The sequence below is a fragment of the Cebus imitator genome, unplaced genomic scaffold (genome assembly GCF_001604975.1).
Source record: "Cebus imitator isolate Cc_AM_T3 unplaced genomic scaffold, Cebus_imitator-1.0 Scaffold336, whole genome shotgun sequence".
Taxonomy (NCBI): domain Eukaryota; kingdom Metazoa; phylum Chordata; class Mammalia; order Primates; family Cebidae; genus Cebus; species Cebus imitator.
The window spans coordinates 277611-298635 of record NW_016107651.1 but is presented as its reverse complement, the minus strand read 5'-3'; the positions used below and the strand labels follow the sequence as shown (position 1 = coordinate 298635).

The window sequence follows — 21025 nt, the reverse complement described above, 5'->3', positions numbered from 1 at the left end:
ACAACTCTGAAGGGCTATCCCAGCTTCAGAACTCTCTGGGGGCCTGCTGAGTTACCGTTTGCCTCGCAGCCCACCTTCTCTTTTGCCCGATCCTGTGTTTTCCCCTTTCCCACATGTGTTCCCCCAGAGCACTCCTCTGTTAATTTCCTGCATGCTACTTTCATCTCAGACACTGATTCCTGGGGAGCCCAACCTGCAACATGGATCTAAGTGGAAAGCACGTGGAATGCAGCCTGAGACATGAGTGTGTTCAAACCCTGGCTCTGTCGCTTAGTGGTTATGCGGTTTGGGGCAAGGCATTTAATTCCTCTAAAGTTCACTTTCATCTGGGGGAAAAAGATAACTGTGAGGATTAAAAGAGTTTAAATATAGTGTATGAGTGCCTGGCCTACTGAAGCAGTGCAACAGATGTTGGCCCTTCCTTCAATGATATTTATTGAACATGGCATCCCATGTGTTACTAGAATTTGTATTTCTACTTTATAAATTTTACCAGAATTTATGTATTTTCATATTCTTGAAACTAATACTGAATTTTTGAAAGGGGCAACTCCTTCCTTACTAAAGTTTTAGAACACTATCCTAAATGAAGTATAACAGTTACCAAGTTAGGTGGCATCTGGATCTGGTTGACCTTGACCAAACAGGTTAATCATATAACTTAGCTAAGTCATTGTGAAATTTCCTCATTTGTAGGAAGAGATATTAATAGTAACTACTTGTGGCAGATGGCGCTTTCCATAAATGCCTACAAAGTACTTTCCATCTCAGCTGCTCTTCAGAAATGACCTTGCCATTCCTCCATCAATAAATGGAATCTAATTCCCCTTCCTTTGCATCTGAGCTGGCCTCAGTTACTTACCTGGGCATTGGAATGTGGCAACAGTGATGGTCTGAGATTTCCAAGGCTAGATCATACAAGCTAAGTCATTCCATGTGGGTCTTTTGGGATGTTCCCTCTTGGAACCCAGCCATCATGCGTGAGAAGGCTGAACACTTGGAAAAGCCATGTGTAGGTGCTCTGGCTAACAGTCCCAGCCAACAACAAGCATCAACTGCCAGCCGAGTGAGCCCTCCCGACATCCAGCACCTTTGGGCCTTCTGATGACGCAGCACCAGCCCACATCTCGGACCCCAAAAAGAATGGAAATAAACTGAGCCCCGTTAGCATACAAACCAAGACAGATAATAATAAATGGTTGTTTTAAGCCATTAAGCTATGGAGTGGTTTGTCATGCAGCCATAGAAACTAAAACTAAAACTATCTCCTAAGGTTATGTGAAAATTAAGTAAGACATTGCATGCAAACTGATTACTAAAGTGCTTAGTAAATGATTAATGCAGTTGCAGAAAAAAGTAAGCTGATTATATGGGGAGATAAAACATGGGCACAAGTAACTATAATACTAAGCAGACACCATCTGAATCAATATTAAGTGGACACCTATCCCATGCCAAGCTCTCTATATAATCATAGAATCTCCAAGTAGAACAGAATTTGGGAAATATTCTAGTTCAGCCTCCCACTTAGTGAGGACATTTCTTCTTGAATGCCTATGTAATACAACTATTATTTATTAAGCCCCATTCTGCACCAGAAAATGTGGTAGATGGCAATATTAGGAAGTGGGATAGAAAGAGAACTAAAACACAGTGCCAGAGGCAGACACATGGACAGTTTCTGCCCAGTGTCCTATGTGCAGGGAGAGAGGATACAAAGAAGAGGGATGCATTTCCTCCACATGGAATGGGGTGAGTCGTCTCACTGTCAGGCAGCTCTGCTGATTTAGCTTCCTGGTGCTCTGGATCCTGCTGATACATTTTCTGTGCATCAGCTTGTGTTCTGAGTGGCAGTTCCCTGACTCTTTGCCTTCTTGCTCCATATCCTGATGTTGGCTGTTGACACATCCACTTACCCATCTCTGCTTACAGCTGACCCTTGTCAAGGAAGGAGGGGTTTCCCTGGCTCTTTTACACCAGCCTGTGGGCTCTTTAAGGGCAATACTGGATCTTATTCATCATTGAGGCCCCAGCTTCTAGAGCCACCAATATAAAATGAAATGAGAGAGAGACAGAGAAGAAAACGCCACCAAACAAATGCATCTCATTTTGTGTGGGTTCAGAAAAATGCCAGAGATTCCTTTAATTCAAGTTTATTTCAAACAACTACATCAGGGCAAATTAGCAGTGTAAGCTGCTTTCTCAAGTTTCACGAGTAGCACTAAGTTTTTAAAACATTGGGGGTTTAATAGGCAGGTAATCAGTTAAAAAAAAAACAAAAAACAGTGATGAGTTCACTTTGAGTCCACTACAGCCAAGTAGCTGGCAGCTGCTACAGTTATGAGCTATCACAGTTTCTTACGGAGAGCCATGTTTTATGACTTCTAAATATTATCTTTAAAAATGTTTCACAAACCATGAGTTTCACACAAATGTAAGGGTTAGAATTTCAATTTTAAATAATAAACGTAAGTTCAGTGTCATATCAGAGGAAACTCTAGTTTTCTCCTTTTGAGAAACAGAGGGGGTAACTCACCAGAGCAGAGCAGAGTCATCTGAATTGGGCCCTTTATTCTCAGCCGAACCTGCTGAGAGGCTCCATCTACCACTCACAAGGTACTGGGAGCGGGAGAATGTACATGGTTAGACAAAAGTTTGCTTCCTTGCTCGGTTTCCGTGTAATCACTTCTCTTCTTTATTTTCCTCTTTCTTATTTGAAACTTATTACTTGTTTGCATTGTTTCTCTGCAGGGCTGTAATCGTAGTTTATACAAACCAGTAGAGTACAAGGCTCTTTCATTTAGCAGCTTAGTTTAGTTTTTGTTGTGACAGTGCATTCATATCATGGTGTGGGGGGCAGAATCTATTTACAACTCTGGGGACAGTGCAGTCCCCTATATAAAATCACCAAAACATCCCTATGGAGAAAAAGATGGGAAATTAGAAGAAAAAAGAAAGCTTGAGGGGGAAAAGGGTAGAGCTTTTCATTTGGAAAAAGGGGAGGAATGGGAAGTTGAGAATCAGCGTATACTTGGGTCAGTGGGTGCATCCTAACGGGCTAGGGTGAACCCAGAAGCTGTTAGACCCCTGAGACGTGGAGACAAAATGCAATGGTTCATGGGTGAACTTTGAGGCCTGGGTGTGAAAATCAGCAACGAAGGGTAAATACTACAAATTGGTAGTAGATCCCGGAAGGTGGTGGTGGATTCCTGATGCCAGGATTAGAACCAGAGAGCTGCAGATGCGACAGAGTAGGAGTAGCTCAGGCTCTGAGGGTGTAGGACCACATGTGAGGGTGGTGGCAAAAATTGAGGGCAATGACGGCCAAGGAGGAAAACTATTTCTCGGTAGGAGTGGAGCCTCTTCACGCCAGGAGGTCCGGTGGTAGAGCCACCCTCTCAAAGTGGAAATGAGAGAATCTGTGCCAGTATGTTTGAAACCCACCTGGCCAGGCTCTTTACTCAACACCCTGAAGGTGATGGTCTTGTGAGACTCACTGCAGGTCAGTGGTACTTTTGGCACCTGTCCAGGAACTTTTAATCCTGTTCCTAAGCAGAAATGAACCAATGGCAGCGCATGATGCCCCTGTCAATCTCTAAACAGTCAATCTGGAAGAGGAGGCTCAGCCATTCTCCTGCAAATTTCTCTGCTTAGTCATTTTATAGCCTAAAGAGATTCTTTTTCATCTCCATCTTATCTGGCATTGGCTGGGATGTTTTCTCTTTGGCTTATCTTGACCAATTTTGTTTGCTTTTTTCCTTGAGTATGTGTTACGAAACTGACCTTCTTGTTATAAACTTGCATTTGTTTGAACCCAGGTTACTGCTCATAAAATGTGGGATCTTGTTGATGTCAGTGGTCTTTACAGCCCGCTGTCAGAGATACTCTCTGTGCTGTGGATTGCTCTCTAAGGAAGAGAACACTGCCCAGTTCTGGGCTTGGCTCTACTGCCTTATTAATGCTAGAAGTACACACTGGGGGAGCTTTCTACTTTTTCTAATAAATACGGATATGTTTAGCTACAGAAAGAAAAATAAACTACAGAAAAACTCTAAGTAGAATAAACTCTAGATGTCCTAAAGGGTACTGAAAAATCAGTGTTTCCTCTGTAAGCTTAGAATAAAATAGATGAACAATTTAGTACAGTGTCTAGACCTAAGTATACAATTCATTGTAGATATTCTTATCCTTATCATTATGAGTATGGTTTTACTCAAGTAATGGAAACAGCAAATCCAGTTTCTGGAAACTGCAGTGATGTCATTCCTCACACCCACTCAGACTCCGGGAGGCTCATCCAGTTTTCTACCAAGTGAGTCGATGCCTTTACTGCTCCCTTCTATAAAACACTAGGATAATCATGGTACATAATAATGCCTTTGTGTTTATACGGCATGATCACATCCATTTTCTTATTTGATCCCCACAATAACCTTGTTATGGTCAACAAAGAAGATCATGTTATCTCCATTTTAGAAGTGAGGAAATAAAGGCAAAAAAAAGCTTAAGTGACTGGCTTAATTACTAAGAAGTTTTCAAATTTGAAACAAGATTTTTCTCCCTGTGTCTCTGGGTGGAGTAAAGCATAGGCCAAAAGAAGCAGCCCCCTAGCTGGAGTTCCCAGCTGCTGTGACCCCTGGTCAATGCCATTGGCCAAGTTTTGCTGCCATCACTGGGACCATCAGAGTGGTGAGCATTTCTCCTCTTTTCAGGATTCTGGATCTGCAGTTTACTGCCTTATAAGCAGCTGATGTCAGCATCTTATCCTGCCCGAGGTTGTACTGACAGGTGTTACTAGGAGACATCTGGGTGGAGCAAGCCACACTATTTCTACACATACACACTGACATCTTTATATAGTTTACATATCATTGACATGCTCACCAGAGGCAGCTTCGAAGGGAAAATGAAGTCTCAAGAGGGCATCAGGCCAGCTGGACTAGACAGATAGATGGCAGGGATGGAGGGGCTTTTGCTCTGTGAAAGGCCAAGTAGCTCCATCTTCTAGAGGCCAGGCCTGAGCCTTGAGCACCGAAGTGATTGATTGGGGCACTTTGCATACATGAACAGCAGCTCTTATGGATGATCCCCTTTTGCTTTAGTTAAAACACAGGGGAAGTTTCTCCCAAATTACCTGGCTCAGGGAAGTTGTAAGGATCTAAAATCACAAAACCAACCCTGTCTGTACAATAGAATCATAGGTGATGTTTTTAATACTTACAGATGCCAAATCCCACCCAAACCAATTAAATCAGAATTTTTGTGACTGAGATCCAGGCATCAGCATTGTTGTTTACAGTCGTAGTGAAGTATAATTGATATACAATAAACTACATACTTAACAATCAGTTTGATGCACAGTGACAGATATACATCCTGACTCTTCTCTACATTCAAGATAATGAACATATACAATATCTTGTAAAGTTTCCTCATGCTCTTTGTAATCTTTCTCTACTTCCCCATCCCATCACCAAGAAAACATTGATGATCTGGTTTTTGTGACAATAGATTAATTTACATTTCTAGAATTTTATATAAATGAAATATCATATGCTGTCTTAGCAGCCACAGATCTGCTTTGTATCTCTGGTTTTGCTTTCTCCATTTGTCTCGTAAATGGAACCATATAGTACACATACAGCTTTGTCTGGCTTCTTTCACTCAGCAGAATTTTTTTGAGATTTATCCATGTGGCTATATATGTCAGTTTCTTTTCATTGATAAATAGCATTCATTGAATGGCGATACCATAGTTCATCTATTCCACTGTTGCTGGACATTTTTTTTTCTGGTTGTGGATGGTTACAAATAAAGTTGCTCCGAACATACATATGCAAGTCTTTGTATGGATCTATGTTTTCTTTTCTCTTGGATCAATACCTAGGAGTGGAAAGCCTGAATCATATGGTAGGCATAGGTTTATCATTTTAAGAAGCAAACAGCTTTCCAAAGTGGTTGTGCCACTTTACATTTATGAGAGCTCTGGTTGCTACATACCCTCACCATTTTTGCCTGAGTCTACTTTATACTATACAGTGAGTATAGTTGATCTCATTGTGATTTTAAATTGCATTTCTGTAATGACTAATGAGGTTAAGCATCTTTCCATGTACTTTTTGCTATTTGCATATCTTCTTTGCTGAAGCTCATACTAAAACCATTAAGGAGGGACCCTAACATTAGTTTAAAAAATCAATAAAACCTCCTTGGTGATTCTAACGTTCAATCAGGATTAAGCATCACTGTCTTACTATAAAATTGAATGCAAACCTCTCATTTTAATCACATGGAAACTGGGAGATGAAGGTTATTTGTATAGCAAGAAAAATTTCAAGACAATAAAATCACTCCTAAAATAGTTGTGGACTTTACAGAGCGAGATCTCCACTGCAGACCTAACTATATTATTTCCATAAGTCAGACAAGTTTTACCATTGTCTCTGGTAAGACTTAGTGATATAAGTCACTGAATTATTTGTTCCAATCTGATTATTTATCATTTCACTTAGTTATGAGTATTTGTTCTGTAATAAAGGTTGAAGGAAGTGCATTATTTCAATTAACTTTGAGACAGTATTATAACTATGGTGAAATGGAAGGGAAAATAGCCTCAGGGCTTCCACATATAGCGCTGACTACACAACCCTAGAGGGCTCCCTTCACACAGCAGATATGAAACTTGGGCATAACTGGTACAACCGTGTGCAGGGGACTGAACAATCTTCATGTCTAAAATCTAGGTTCTGGGTCTCACCTTCTAATTGTGTGATCATAGAAAAGTCAGTTGAAGCTCTGAATCTTGGTTTAAAATAACATGGGAATAATTAGTGTTCACAGAATAGATGTGAATGATGTGAGATCACATTGCGAGTCAGCAAACCCAAAAGCTACAGGAGCCAGGTAAGTAAGTTAAATGAACAAAGTGGGTCAGGTCAGAGAGGCAATAGAGATACGATGGAGACAGTGACAAACTGGAGGGTGCTTGCCCTGTCTACTCAGCTCTAGCTTGTTCAGTCCTTGAGGAAATTCTGGCCATAGCTTCTGTTTTTAAGAGAAAAGAGAAACCAAACACATCTGTGGTTCTGATGCAGTCCACTGATAAATGTGAAAGAGGTTTCTAAGTTAAAAGCCACCTAATAAATTTAAAGGGCATGTGTCTTAAATAAAGCTGTGAGTCAGTCTATGAGGGACTATTGTGGATATCTATCTGGCATCCTCTTCTCTGTCCTTCCTATGAGAACTACCAACACCATCATAGGGATCTATAACCCAGCCTAGGTCAATCATCTTACTGCACCCATCCAGCCACAGCGATTGACCCAAGGATTGCATGTACCCAAATAGGAAAAAGAAACCTTCCTGGGGATTATCCTAGCCAGAACTAACACAGGAGCTTTCCTCCTTCTCCAGATGTGAGACCACCAGGGTGAATATTCAGAGCTCCCTGTGCTTCACAGTGTATGAAGCAATATCATTTACTGCAGGTGAGAATGAAGACAACACAGAGTTATTGATGACAAATAGAGTTCTATCATTATTTGAATCCCTGATTCAAGAGGCCCCTTCTAAATTCTTGTTACATGATCCAGTAAATTTGGGGCAAGGCTAGTTTGAGAGGGGTTTCTACTGCATCCAAGCAAAGGAATCCTAACAAATGCATTCTGCCATCTTGAAGAATCCTAACTAAGGCATTCTGCCCTCCAATGGCAGAGGATGAGTTTTTATTGACTTTTCAACACATCCTGTGACATTCGATTCACAGATAGAGGCTGCAGAGTTTAGAGGTGAGTCCGAGACAGGAGATGGAAACGTCGCAGAGGTATTTCAGGGAAAGCTAACCAAGGGTGTGCAGAATTCTCTCTGCTGATTTGAAACACCACAACCTGAAACATTTTCCAGATTTGAGAGCTCAGATGTGGGCTCTGCTGAGTTTCTGGAAGCAATGAGGCTCTAAGAAAGGGATTCATGCTAGGACACACAAGAGATTGAGGACAACACTACAATGACATTTTATTAATTTACATTAAAAGTAGAGCTGATATATAGACCAGAGCACTCCCGTTATCATCTTATGTTCTTAAGCTACATAGGAAGCCAAAACATAATCAACAGCTACTTTGTTCAAGTTGTTTTAGCATTGCCAAGACAGTCTGAAATCTGTATGCTCAGTGTACTTGCTCCAGAGAGGCAAACCAACATAGGAAGCCAGGCCATGAGCAGAAGGTTTGTTTGACTGGAACAGGATGGAAAATGAGGCCTTAGATAAGTTGTTGTTTAATGGCACTGAGCTAAAATAACTTTACGAATTTATTTTCCAGGGCTGAGGATGTAGCCTTTGGACTTCGAAATATTTAAAGTTCAGGTTGTCAAGCCTTTCTCTCTTTAACTTCTTTCAGATTATTTGTATTTTCCTAGCTTACAGGAAGAGTGCCTAGTGGTGAGATTTCTGGCAACACTTCAGGCTACTGATGGAGTTAAACAGAAGCCAGCAGCATTACTAACATTTCTTACTCTCAGGTTGGCCACTACCTAAGGGCAACCCTGCTAATTAATTCTCTAAGTCTGGGAAGAAGAAATGCTGGTGAGAATAATAAAAATAATGTTTTCAGGACTAATCAGGACCTGTCTTTCCTGATAATGTCCCAGGGAATTTCTCTGGCTTTTGGTAACCCTCATATAGGAGAGATAAGTTGATAGAACTCAATCAGAATCTCAAGCAGAAAGTACTTGTTGAAAAGCAAGGATTTACTGCCTGCATTTTGAAAATACCCTAGAGATGGTCCCTCTCTTCTTGTTTTGCAAATATACCAAGGATGACATCCAGAAAATGTACAGTAACTCAGAGGAGGGAACTCGGCTCCTGTGTTCCGGGAACACTCTCCCCTTTCCACAAGCTTGCCACTTCCTCACTTCTGAGACTTCTACTTCCCTGAGGAGGTTTCCTTCTAGATGCAGTGAACAAAATACTTCTGGATATGCCAAATCAGCAAGTATGCCGGAGACACACACTTGGTACGGCCTAAATAAACTAAATCCCAGAAGCTGCTGTCTGATGTTTTTGCAGGGGCAGACGTCAGTGGCAGGCCTGAGCTGGCCTTCAGTATGCAGGCTGGCAGGGGCAGTCTGGGCAGCTTCTGCCAGTTCTCAGAGACTTACCATGACTGTTCACTGTCTCACACTTGTTCCTTTTCAGGTTTTACATGACTCATATGGTGCCTTTCATTTCAGTGCCTACTACTCATTTCAGTGACTCAGCCGACCCAGAAAGGAGAAAAGCAAATGGACATGAGGTGTGTGGAGGAGTCTACTGAAGATGGGATTGACTGGGTTTTAAGCAAGTAGGATTTTAGGATGGATAAGGCAGCATTCTGAGGATCTTACATTTTCAAGGCATAATGTTCAACATTTATTGTCAAACCCAATTTCTAGCTAAGCCATTTGTGCTTTCTGAATAACCACTTTAATTTTCACATCTACTCACCTTTTAAAAAATGAAGTATGCACCAAATTTTAAACAAATAGGATCAACCTTGGAAACATAATTATGAATCTTTGCATTTTTATGATAACTGGTAGTTTGCAAAGCTAGTTTCACTTGATCTTTACAAAAACCCTATGGGGTGATATTTTTATTACCCACATTTTATAGACAAGGAATTAATCTCACAAACGTTTGAAGACTTTCCCAAAAGTGTCATAGGACAACAAAACTAGTGAACCCCAAGGCCCTCTTCCAAAATGATCATCTGCCTTTCCCCTACCAACCCACACTCACAGACACAGTGTCCAAGAGAAAATGATCATCTGCCTTTCCCCTACCAGCCCACACTCACAGACACAGTGTCCAAGAGAAAATGATCATCTGCCTTTCCCCTACCAACCCACACTCACAGACACAGTGTCCAAGAGGCTCTGCCGCTTTCTCACTGCCATCTTTGGGTTGCTGCATCCTACCTGCAATGCTTACCTTCAAAGCAGATGCTGACGACGTGTTTGGATTTGGGAAGCTTGAGTATGAAGTAAAACTCAATAGTGCTGGAAACATGTTGAGTTTCAGTTCTCTGATTCTCCTCTTCTGAGACTCCAGGTCCAACCCTCACTGGTACCTTCAGAATCACAGATACCACTGATGAGGTTCTGACTTGCTTCATTTTCATTCATGACTTTGACTCTCAGATCATACTTTGATCCTGGTCCTTCCAGCTTTGATCTAGAAACATCCTGACCTCTAAGGCACCATCCAACCAGTTTTGTCCTGGAAGTGTAAATATCATTGCCCACAGCAGATCTAGCAACAACAACTAACATTTGCTGAGCACTTACCATGTGCCAAGCATGGTAAATGATGAATGCTTTATGTTCATTAACTCATTTAACACTCATAGCAACCCTTTGAGGTAGGTACTCATAACTGTATAGATGAGAAGGTTAAGGTGAGTAACTTGCCGAAGATCACATAGTTAAGTGGGGAAGCTAGGATTTGTGACTACACCATTTTGACTTTAGAGCGTGGGCTCTTAACCATTAGGAAGTATTGGCCTCCAGAAGTCATCTTACATCCACCCCTTCACCACGGATAATCAAAGACGACAAGTGATTATGAGTACTTTCTTTAGTGAAATTTAAATTTAAAAATTGATTTGGAGTGTAGTGTTGTTAGACATCAATCATGACCTGGGGGAAAATACCTATAGAGAGAGACAATGGGAAGACTGAGAACCCATTAATGAAAGTCAAGCAGTCCACACTATATTGCTTATAGTGCAACATTTGGAAAAACAAGTATTTTGTGGTGAGTTTAGGCAAGATGCTGCCCACACTGAGAAGGCAGCCAAGAATTACTGCCACCTCCATCCCAGAGGATCACCCTACTAAAGGTCACAGAGAGGACTAGCCCCTGTCAGAGACTGCTTGTAATTTCTCTCACTGTGGGAGTTCCTAAGGAATAAACAAACAAATAAAAGTGTTTCTATAATTTTCTATGTGATTCAGATTCAGTGAAGCAGTAAGTCTTTGGTGCTTAATTATGAAAAATGTATCAAAAATACTTATTGTACCAAATAGTTTTTTCGAGTAATAAAATTGAAAAATAGTTCTAAGGCCTGTTTCACTGATCCAGACTTATGTTTTCTCATGTATGATGCAAACATTTAAAGAAATGAACAAAAGTCAGATATGACCGGAAGCTGCTTGAATTAATGTGGATCAAGAAGAAATTGGCAAAAATTCACAATCCCCAAGCCTCACTTCAGCCATTAGGATTCTCCCCTTTTAGATATTTTACAGAACTGCTCATGAGTTGTCAATAATTACTTTATTGAGCATCTGCAAAGTGCACAGCATTGTACATAGCTTGAAAAATGTCAAATTGAGTTTGTTACACCCTCTGTAAAGGCTTCCCTAATTTCTGTGATTTCGTAGTTTTTCTTCCTCTGTTCCAAGGAGCATGCTATTAGTACCTTTCTTGCAGCACTTATTTGTCCTTGATGTGTTACAAGTACGATTGTACCATGTGTTCCCTCCACTAGATTTTGAACTCCTCAGAGACGGAATCCATGCATTGTTCATCTCTGCAACTTTGATGTCCAAATATGTGTTTGACAGACGAATGAATGATTGAATAAATGAAGGGTGCTTCACTTTGGTTCCTTCTCCCAACTACCTAGCCTGCATTCAGGTGGAAGTGCTGATGCTGAGTGAGAAGCCAACATCCAAAAGGCACAATGGAAAAGAGGAGTGTCCAAAGGCATAGCTCATCCACAGACTAAAACATCAGCTCCATAATGAGGAAGAGGCAGCTGACCTCCCCGAGACCTCAGAACGTAAAAGAGCCACAGCAAGACCTTTAAGCCAGAGTTGGGGTTCATCCACCTCAACTCCTATCTCAAAGCCCAACGTTGCTCATCAGAAACAGGCCAGCAGTCCAGCCACCTGCTGTGGCTTCAGATCCAATGCAGATAGTTCTAGAGACACAGAGGCACAGCCACACTAGTAGCTCAGGGCAGTGGGTCTCAGCCACCTAACCTTACTGATACTTTTTGCTTTATTGTCCCTTTTTAGATTTCAAAACAGGCCACACAAGAATAAACAGGCACTAAACAACTGGATGTGAAAAAGAAGACATTCCCAAATGGTTCTCAAGAAGCTGTTTGGATGCTGTGGTCCTTGCACAGGTGCTAAGGGACTCAAGTTGCCATGGATGCCCTTTTTGGGCCTTTCAGTATGCAGATATGTGCTAGGAGGGAAATAAGTTTCCATGGGATGCAGTAAGCATAATGCTGTACATGGATGGCTAATTGTTTTCATCACACATGCCAAATTCAGCTGATTAGTCAGGGCCTGGAGTCTGTTTGATGGATGAGGAAAGCTTGCCATGGTCCAGGGAGGCAGCTGAATAATAGCACAAACTTCCCGTGTCTGACATCCCATGTATGATGGGACATGTGCAAACAACACTGGTTCCTAATATACTCTCAGCTAGCCACGAAACTGAGGGCTAGCCTGTTGCCTCGCTGGGCCTCGAGTTCCTTATCAAATAATAGTTTGGACAGACTGTCCCTCTAGTCACTTCTAAAATTCCTTTTCTTTATCCAGCAGGATTCTTGACCAATAAGTACCAAGTCAAACCCTCACCTTTCCATTTACCTTCACACTGCTGAAATAAATGGACATTGAAACTTTATGCTACCTAAGACAAGTGTTGATAAAATGCTGCTTTAAGTTTCTTAGATAAATCTGGTGCATATCTTCCTAGCACGGTCCCATGTGGTACCCATACTCCCTAAGCTTGCTTGCATCACAGACTGATCAGGATGACAGCTTGCTGGCTGCTCTTCTACTCTGGGTGTGAGTCTGCTATTTTTCTGCAAAATGTAACTCTTGCTACACTTGTGTTTCTCATCCACCACCCCCATGCAAATGATTGATGTACCATTCTCTCCTTTTTGGGAACCTGAATTTCTGCATCTAACTTTCTGATTGATCCTGGGCTGTAGCCCCAAGATCAGTATTTCATACTTGGCTGTTACCTATCTCTCAGCAATTCTTTAAAACATTCAGAAAAATCCAGATGATTCCATCCCAATTGTGCGAAACAAAGTTTGGTCCCTCTTGTTACCATTTTTAGTGCAAGATTTAAAATGACAAGTGCTTGATCAAAAAAATTGAGAATGAGCTCTCATGTTTAACTTGTATTAATGGGGGAGTTATGTTTGTAGCCTCAAACACACTATAAGAATAATTTGCTAATATTTTTTTCCTAATTACCTAAGAGTTAATTATTCTTAAGTATTTTATATATATATATTTTTTCAGAGATGGCCAGAATAATTTTTATCTTTATTTTGTGGCTCTTTACTCTATAGTTGTACCAAAACAATCATTTAGGGGCATAAGTCAGAGTGTTTTTACTGTACTAGGTACTCACTCAGTGCATTAGAAAAATCTAGTTGTTGCAGAATATGAATTTTCATGTTACTTTAACATATAGATCTTTCATTTCAACCTTGTCGGGCAGGGAGATATGTCAAGTTAATCCAGGCTGGGCTAAAGATGTCCTTGGATCTGCAGCACCTACTAAGAGCAGGGCTGTCTACCTTCTCTTCTTTTCACCTGAGGGGACTGTATTACACCACTAAAGGGGCCCCCAAAAAAGAAAATCTTTGCCCTTCAATTCAAACTCTGTTATGCCACATTTGGCATAAAATGCTTATTACTACCTAAAATGATTTTTTTTAATGCTTATCATTTCCTGAAAGAAAAATGTAGCAAACTTCCACTTTGGAGGAAAATGGAAACCATACTGTCCTTGAGAACCATGGAAAGCTAAGAGATGCAGAAAATTTGACATCCCCACAATGGTATTTCAACAGAGAGGCATTATCTGCATCCCACCAAGGTCAGCTGAGTTGGGGAGATAGAGAAGCAAATGCCAAGAAATTGGCTGCAGAGTTTTTTAAAATCTGTTTTGCCTTAAATTACAAAGAGCAATGGGAAGAACAAGCTCCCTTTCTCCTTTTCTCAGAAACCCTTTGGTTTAAAGTTGTTCTCTTTCTAATACTTCCCTCCCCTATAATTTTTAATTATCAGAAATAAATACCAGTGCATTTTAGGGGATCATCTGTGTCAGAGTGCACAAATGAAATTATTAGTGACTTGGAAGTTTGCACATATAACTGGAGGTAAACAGCAGATTACTACACCTAATCTCACCCTGAGCATTTCTTTTCTGTCAAGTCTAAATTCTGCCATCTTCCTTTGCAAAAACAACCAGACATCCTCACCAAAGGCCAAAATAGAATGATATCTGAGAGTGAACAGAAACCCACTGTAAAGACAAAATATTCCAGCTTTCAAATTCACTGTGACTGGATACTATTAGTTTTTTGAGTTTATAACCCCCCAGAATTTTCAAAAGTAACCTGGTAGCCAATCCGCTTGAAGACACTAAAAACCACCTGAAATAGGCCACCCAGGGTGCCAAAAGCAGTGTCAAAGAGCAGTGAGACAGTGCCACCAAGGCCCACTGTGATGTCCTTGCACACAATTGGAATAGCACCCATGGTATACATAGGGAAAGTGGCCACATCCACAAGGACATGAACAGGGATGCTCAGAACTCGGCAAATGGCTTTCGTCAGACAACAAAGGATCCGGAGAATGGCCCTGATGACTCTGACCATGACCTTGAGCACCTTCCAGGGAATGCTCACCAACTCTTCCCCAATGGCTATGAAGTATGAGATGGTGGCTGAGCCCAGGCGGTAAAGGCAACTTTCTATGCCATTAATCACCTGCTTGGTAACACACCACAGGAGATATACAATGTTCTTCAGGATTGCTACCACAAGGTAATAAATTAATTGAAAAAGCTTGATAAATGGGGCAGCAATGAAGCCCATGAGTTTTCCCAAAAAGCTACTACTTCCCTCAGATGCCTCTGGAGGCAACGGAGCAGACCTCTTGTTCCTGGTGCTGGAGAGGGGACTAGAACTCTCTTGAGATTGCACCATGCGCTCTTCATCCTGGACTTGGTTAACCACTTCCAGGATTTTTTTCATTTTCTCTGTGTCTTGCTCAGTTTCACCACAGTTGTTCTGAAACAGCTGAGGGTTAAATGGAAGCAGTTTTTGAAGATCTTTCACCATCACATCTTCTATGATGTCACTGTTCTGGGTGTGCTTGACAAAGCCCATGGCCCAGCCTCCTCCAGGGACAGCACAACAGGCTGCCAGCCAAACAAACTCAGGGACTGCCACTTTGTCTTTAACTTTGAAGTCTGAGGGCACTGTGCCTGTGAGGATATAGAGGTCTTCCCCACTGCCACACTGTGGAGTCAGAGCCCGGTCCATTAGGCCGTTAAGATTCATATACCACCGTTCCTGGAAGGACTGAGTCATCGGGGCTGAATTTGTAAGAGTAAATGTGGCCATCTGGAGGTCACTGCTAAGGGAGAACGGGTACAGCTGTCCTCTTCGGTAATCAGAATCAAGGTAATCTGTATTCAAGGCTTGCTTGCTTCCCAGGCTGTTCACAGAGGTGATGGCCTCTGCCTCACTAATCACCTCCTCAAGGTTGCTGTGGGGGTCATCGATCTGAAATAAGAAAACAAGGAGTGAGATGCGTTCCTGCTCACAGCACAGAGGCAGCACATGAATCGTCCTGCCCAGACTCTGCAGAAGTCCCCATTGCTCTATTACTTCAAATGCTTGAGTTTGGAAGAACGTGGTTCTCTGGCACATGCACACTTCATTCTAATATACCAAAATCCTGGTGTTTCAAATAGACTCTTTCCTAGTTTATTACCTGTGTTTATTCCACCCTGCTCTACAGTAATACCCCTTCAATCACACACACACCCACCATCGTGATGTTCTTTGTAAAATCTGTTATAGTCTGGGGCCAGGTGTGGTGGCTCATGCCTGTAATCCCAGCACTTTGGCCCAGGCGGGTGGATCACCTGAGATCAGGAGATCAAGACCAGCCTGGCCAACATGGTGAAACCCCCGTCTCTACTAAAAATACAAAAATTAGTGGGCGTGGTGGCGGATGCCTGTAATTCCAGCTACCTGGGAGGCTGAGGCAGGACTATCACTTGAACTGGGGGGCAGAGGCTGCAGTGAGCACAGATTGTGCCATTTTACTCCAGCCTGGGCAACAGAGTAAGACTCTGTCTCATAAAAAATAAAAATCTGTTGTAGTTTAGTGAACTTCCTAATTCTTTCTTGGAATGCTTTTCTATGAGCTTCAAAATAATTATACAAAAGAAAACAAGGGAAGAGTAGATCTCAATGGGCCCATAAAGCCAGAACTGCAACTCAGAAAATCAGCCACCAATGGTGGTTCCAATTTAATGGACATGTTCCCACTGAATGTTTACACATCACATTTTCAGATTTATGAAAAACAATCAACTCTAATCAGAGCATTTAAATCATGAGGGAAAATGTATAGTCTTGTGTCAGTTATAAGACATTTATCAGGCAAAACTGAAATTCAAATTAGACCAGTTGCTGTTTGAACTTAATCTCCCCAATATTTGCTTTGATTAACAATTCATTTTCTGTCTTGGTCAATCTAGACATGCGCTATATATCAATTGCAATCAATATATATATCCTTTCTTGGTTCTGCTTTCTTTTTAAAAATTCAATATTATTTAGGATTATTTTCATCTTACTAATCTGAAAGGACAAAAGGAAAGTGCTTAGGATTATGTCATTATCCCCCAAAATAAATTGTAAATTCTTGACACCAGGGACCATGTATATTCCCCCAGGACCCAGCCCGAGGCCTGACACATACTGGAATCTCAAGGCATTCCTGTTAATCTTTATACCCTGGGATGGTCATCATGGCAGTATTTATAATAGCAGGAAGTGGAACCAACCCACATTTTCAAAAACAGGGAAAGGTTTTGTAAATAATGCTATGCTATATCCATCAAAGAAATAACTCATTAAAAAACATTATGGCCAGGCATGGTGGTTCACGCCTATAATCCCAGCACTTTGAGAGGCTGAGGTGGGTGGATCAGCTAAACTCAGGCATCTGAGACCAGCCTGGGCAACATGGCGAAACTTCATTTCTGTTTGAAACAAAAAATACAAAAAATTAGCTGGGCATGGTGGTAACACCTGTGGTCCCAGCTCCTCAGGAGGCTAAGGTGGCAGAATCGCTTGAGCTTAGGAGGTAGAGGATGCAGTGACTAGAGACTGCGCTACTGCACTCCAACCTGAGTGACAGAGTGACACCCCCGTCTCAAAAAATCATTAAAAAGCACTTACAATTATAAAGGGGTTCATAATGATAAGAAAATATATGCGATAATGTTGAAAAGAAAGAGCAGGATATAAAATTAAATAGTCACTTTTTTAAAAGCCTTCGAGTATGCAAGAAAAAAGTTTGAAAGTAAACACATGACATGTCAACATGGTTGTTTGATTCCTCGGGATTCAAGTCATATTTTTTTCCTCTATTTCCTTGTTTCTCTCCTCGTGCCTCTCTACACACATCAACCCATAATATGTGTTACTTTCAAAAGGAAATTTAAAAATACAAACCTAATTAAAATGAGTAAATTCCTGCTAACTGATTCCCTAAAATTGGTGCTACTCACTAAACATAAACCCTCAGGGAAGTAAGTCAAGGCCATAGGAATTGTACACCTTTAGTCTGAGGGCAGTCCAACTGTGCATCTCTCTGGCTCTGTAATGGCAAATAAAGACACTCTCATGCATGTATGCATAGGGCAATGAATGAGCGACTTGGTATAAAAGCAGGAATATTTGCTGAAGCCTATATGGAGTAATCTATCGGCTGACCTTACTCATTCATTCTGTGCCTTCCCCATTCTTTGAAGGAGCCATGAACCTAGGTGCTCTCCACTGCCACCACATCCCTTGTAGTACAGAGAAAAGAAGCTCATTCATTTGGTAAAGCTGCTGTCTCTGCTCTCTTATACCTGAAAGATACATCCCAAGGAAACATCAGCCTCATATTTGAATCATAAGATCAGGATACAGCAGAGCCAAGATTTATGGAGACTTGGATGTAAGGTCAGGAATTTCAAGATGCACATTTCTCCATGGTTACTTGGGCATTTTGTCTGCATTTAGCTGGTGCAGTGCCTTCATTCCTTCTATGAGAAACTAAAGATTGTTTTTGAATTAGTAACCCTGTGGCAGAGCATAGGTGGAGCATGCTGGAGTGTCTTTAGCCCAAGGGCTATCCAAGGGTGAAATGTACCTACAGGGGTTGATGAAAGGCCTAAAAAATAAGCACAGAAGAGCGACTTGGATGAGGAGGGGAAAGAGACAAAAGAAAGAGGCAGAAGGAGAACAGGGGAGGATAAAAAATGGAAGCAAGTGAAAGAGAAGTAAACGAAAGAGAATGTGTGTGCATGTGTAAGAGACAAAGTGTCCTGTTGTTAAGCAGAAACCAGGACTTACAGGGGATTTATAAAGGATTCTGGGGTTGATTCACTCCCAAACTGCTCTGCATGGTCTTCCAGTGCCACGATCAGAGGAGACTAAGCTAGGTGTTTCTGCATCCTCTTAGACTGCTTGGGTTTGTGGGGCTTCAGATTTCAGCCATGACCTTGCACCTGACAGCCAGGTAAGGCCTTTTCTGCCCAACTCCACAGGGAACTTTCCCATACACTTACATAGGAAATAAGCCAGGATGGAAGCAAGGTAGCTGGGAAGGCCATGGCCCAATTCTACACTGGGTCCTGTGCACCCCCCTGCTCTGGGCCTTCCAAGACAAAGCAGTAACTAAACTTTATGCTCCAGAAATACAGGCAGCTTGGGGCACATCTTCCCTTCCCTTCCCCCTGCCTTGTTCAGACCTTTATATATCGATGTTTACAATCTTCTGATGAATGCTAAACCTGGTTCTATGGTTTGATGACAAGATAGAGGACAGTGTTTAAAACTGAGACAGAATATCTGGCTACTATACCTGTATAGTGATGGGGAAATAGATTGGAGACTAATATGTTTTTAGTTCCATTTAATGCTTTTAATATAACAGATGGAAGGTATTTTTACTTTATTTTACAGATGTGGAAACCAAGACACAGAATAATGAAAAATTGCCTGTATGTCAATAATTAGTAGCAAGAACAGAACTTTTTCCCTTTCAATGATTTGTTTTTCTAGTATTTCTATTTTATTTCAAATTCTTCTGTTTTTCCCCCACTTGGGAAATCCCTTTTTATCTTTTAATAGTTTAGACACATTGATTTTTAAAGTTCCCTTAAGATTTCTCTATTTGGTTTTTCAGTTTATTTTGTTGCTTCTACTGGTTAACTTCAAAGGGGGTGTATAGGTAAGTATTTTGCAATTTCTGCTGATGATTTTATCATTATGAGAGGTCCATGGTATTTTGCTGAAAAAACACGAAACAACCAAAACCCAATAGGATTGCTTTTGAAGCTGACCCTGCCAGACCCCTATAGAATTCAGTGAACTGGGATCAGCTTCTGAGTTATTTTCTCAGTTCGGGGTTTTCTCATGGAGAAAGCAGAGCAAATATGAAGCCACACAAAGGAAAGGTGCAGTGGTAGGCCCACTTCTGGAAGGTGTGTGTCTCCACGCATGAGGTGGTGTGGGTAGCTGCTTCCTATAACAATTTGCAGGTAGAATTTACTGCCTGGTTCACCAGGGCTACAACACTTTCTCAGCTCCCAGCTTTCCGCAGCAAGTCTACTTCCAGCTCCATGATATGAGCAGGGTATGTATGTGGCTTTGGCTCCCATCCCCAGGCATGTGTAGAGTTGTAGTCCCGAGGTTCCTTGTGGGTTCCCACACAAAGCTTTGGCTCTGGATTTCTTATATATTTCTGGCACTTGAAAATTTTCCTTTCTTACTTTTTTGCACAAACATGAATTTAATTTTTTTGAAAAATGATATATATATATATTTTTTTTCCATTTATTTATTTTATTGCATTTTAAGTTTTAGGGTACATGTGAAGAAAATGATATATATTTTTTGAGACAGAGTCTTGCTCTGTTGCCCAGGCTAGCGTGCAGTGGTGCAATCTTGGCTCACTGGAAACTCTGCCGCCTGAGTTCAGGAGATTCTCCTGCCTCAGCCTCCTGACTAGCTGGGATTATAGGCACGTGCCACCATACCTGGGTAATTTTTGTATTTTTAGTAGAGATGGGGTTTCAGCATCTTGGCCAGGCTGGTCTTGAAATCCTGACCTCGTGATCCACCCATCTCAGCCTCCCAAAGTGCTGGGATTACAGGCATGAGCTACAGCGCCCGGCCAGAAAAATGATATATTTTATCTAATATTCTATGTGTTTGCAGTGTAAGGAAAGGAATTTCACATCTGCTCAGTTGACCAGATGTTTTCTCTAGGCTTAAAAAGTTTCTCATAAAGCATGCCTTGTTTCCTTTTATAACTCATTATAGATTTATCATTGCAAAATGTATCTCCTCTGCTTAAATTTCTTTTTTTTTTTCTGGTATTTATACCACCCCCTGAATCAATGTTTGGTATGAGTAGGACAGTAATTTTCAGCACTTTTACTGATGGCAGCAAGGAACTACATTGGCTGAAGCCTCTCACTAACAATAGGCTACAGGGACTCTCAGCCCTTTCCTAAATCACATTGGCCACTTGGTAAACAATCTGATTCCGTTTTCTTACTAATTCCTTTGTATTATCTATTACCCATAACCCTTTCATCTGTTCATGCAGGTATTTCTATCTCCTTGAAATTCATTTCTGTCAATTTTATTTTTTGCAACTTGCAGTTGTCAAAAAAACCTGGACATTACATTATGAAGTCACTTTAGCATATCATTTACAAAAACATATTAAATCCTAGGACCTTTTATTTTATTTTGTTTTTTGAGACAGAGTATTGCTCTGTCACCCAGGCTGGAGTGTAGTGGCCTAACATTGGCTCACTTCAACCTCTACCTCCTGGGTTCTAGTGATTCTCCTGCCTCGGCCTCCCGAGTAGCTGGGATTATAGGCTCGTGCCACCATGCCCAGCTAATTTTTA

At 41.3% G+C, this 21025-nt stretch overlaps 1 protein-coding gene across 1 annotated transcript in view; it reads right to left on the bottom strand.

Moving 5' to 3' along the window:
• Nucleotides 1–11298: 11298 nt before the first annotated feature.
• ENDOD1 (endonuclease domain containing 1) overlaps nt 11299–21025 on the bottom strand; it is a 38232-nt gene continuing 28505 nt past the window's right edge. The window contains exon 2 of the mRNA XM_017505264.1: nt 11299–15596. Coding sequence (XP_017360753.1) covers nt 14394–15596 — 1203 coding nt within the window. The 3' untranslated portion in view covers nt 11299–14393. The remainder of the gene's footprint in view (nt 15597–21025) is intronic.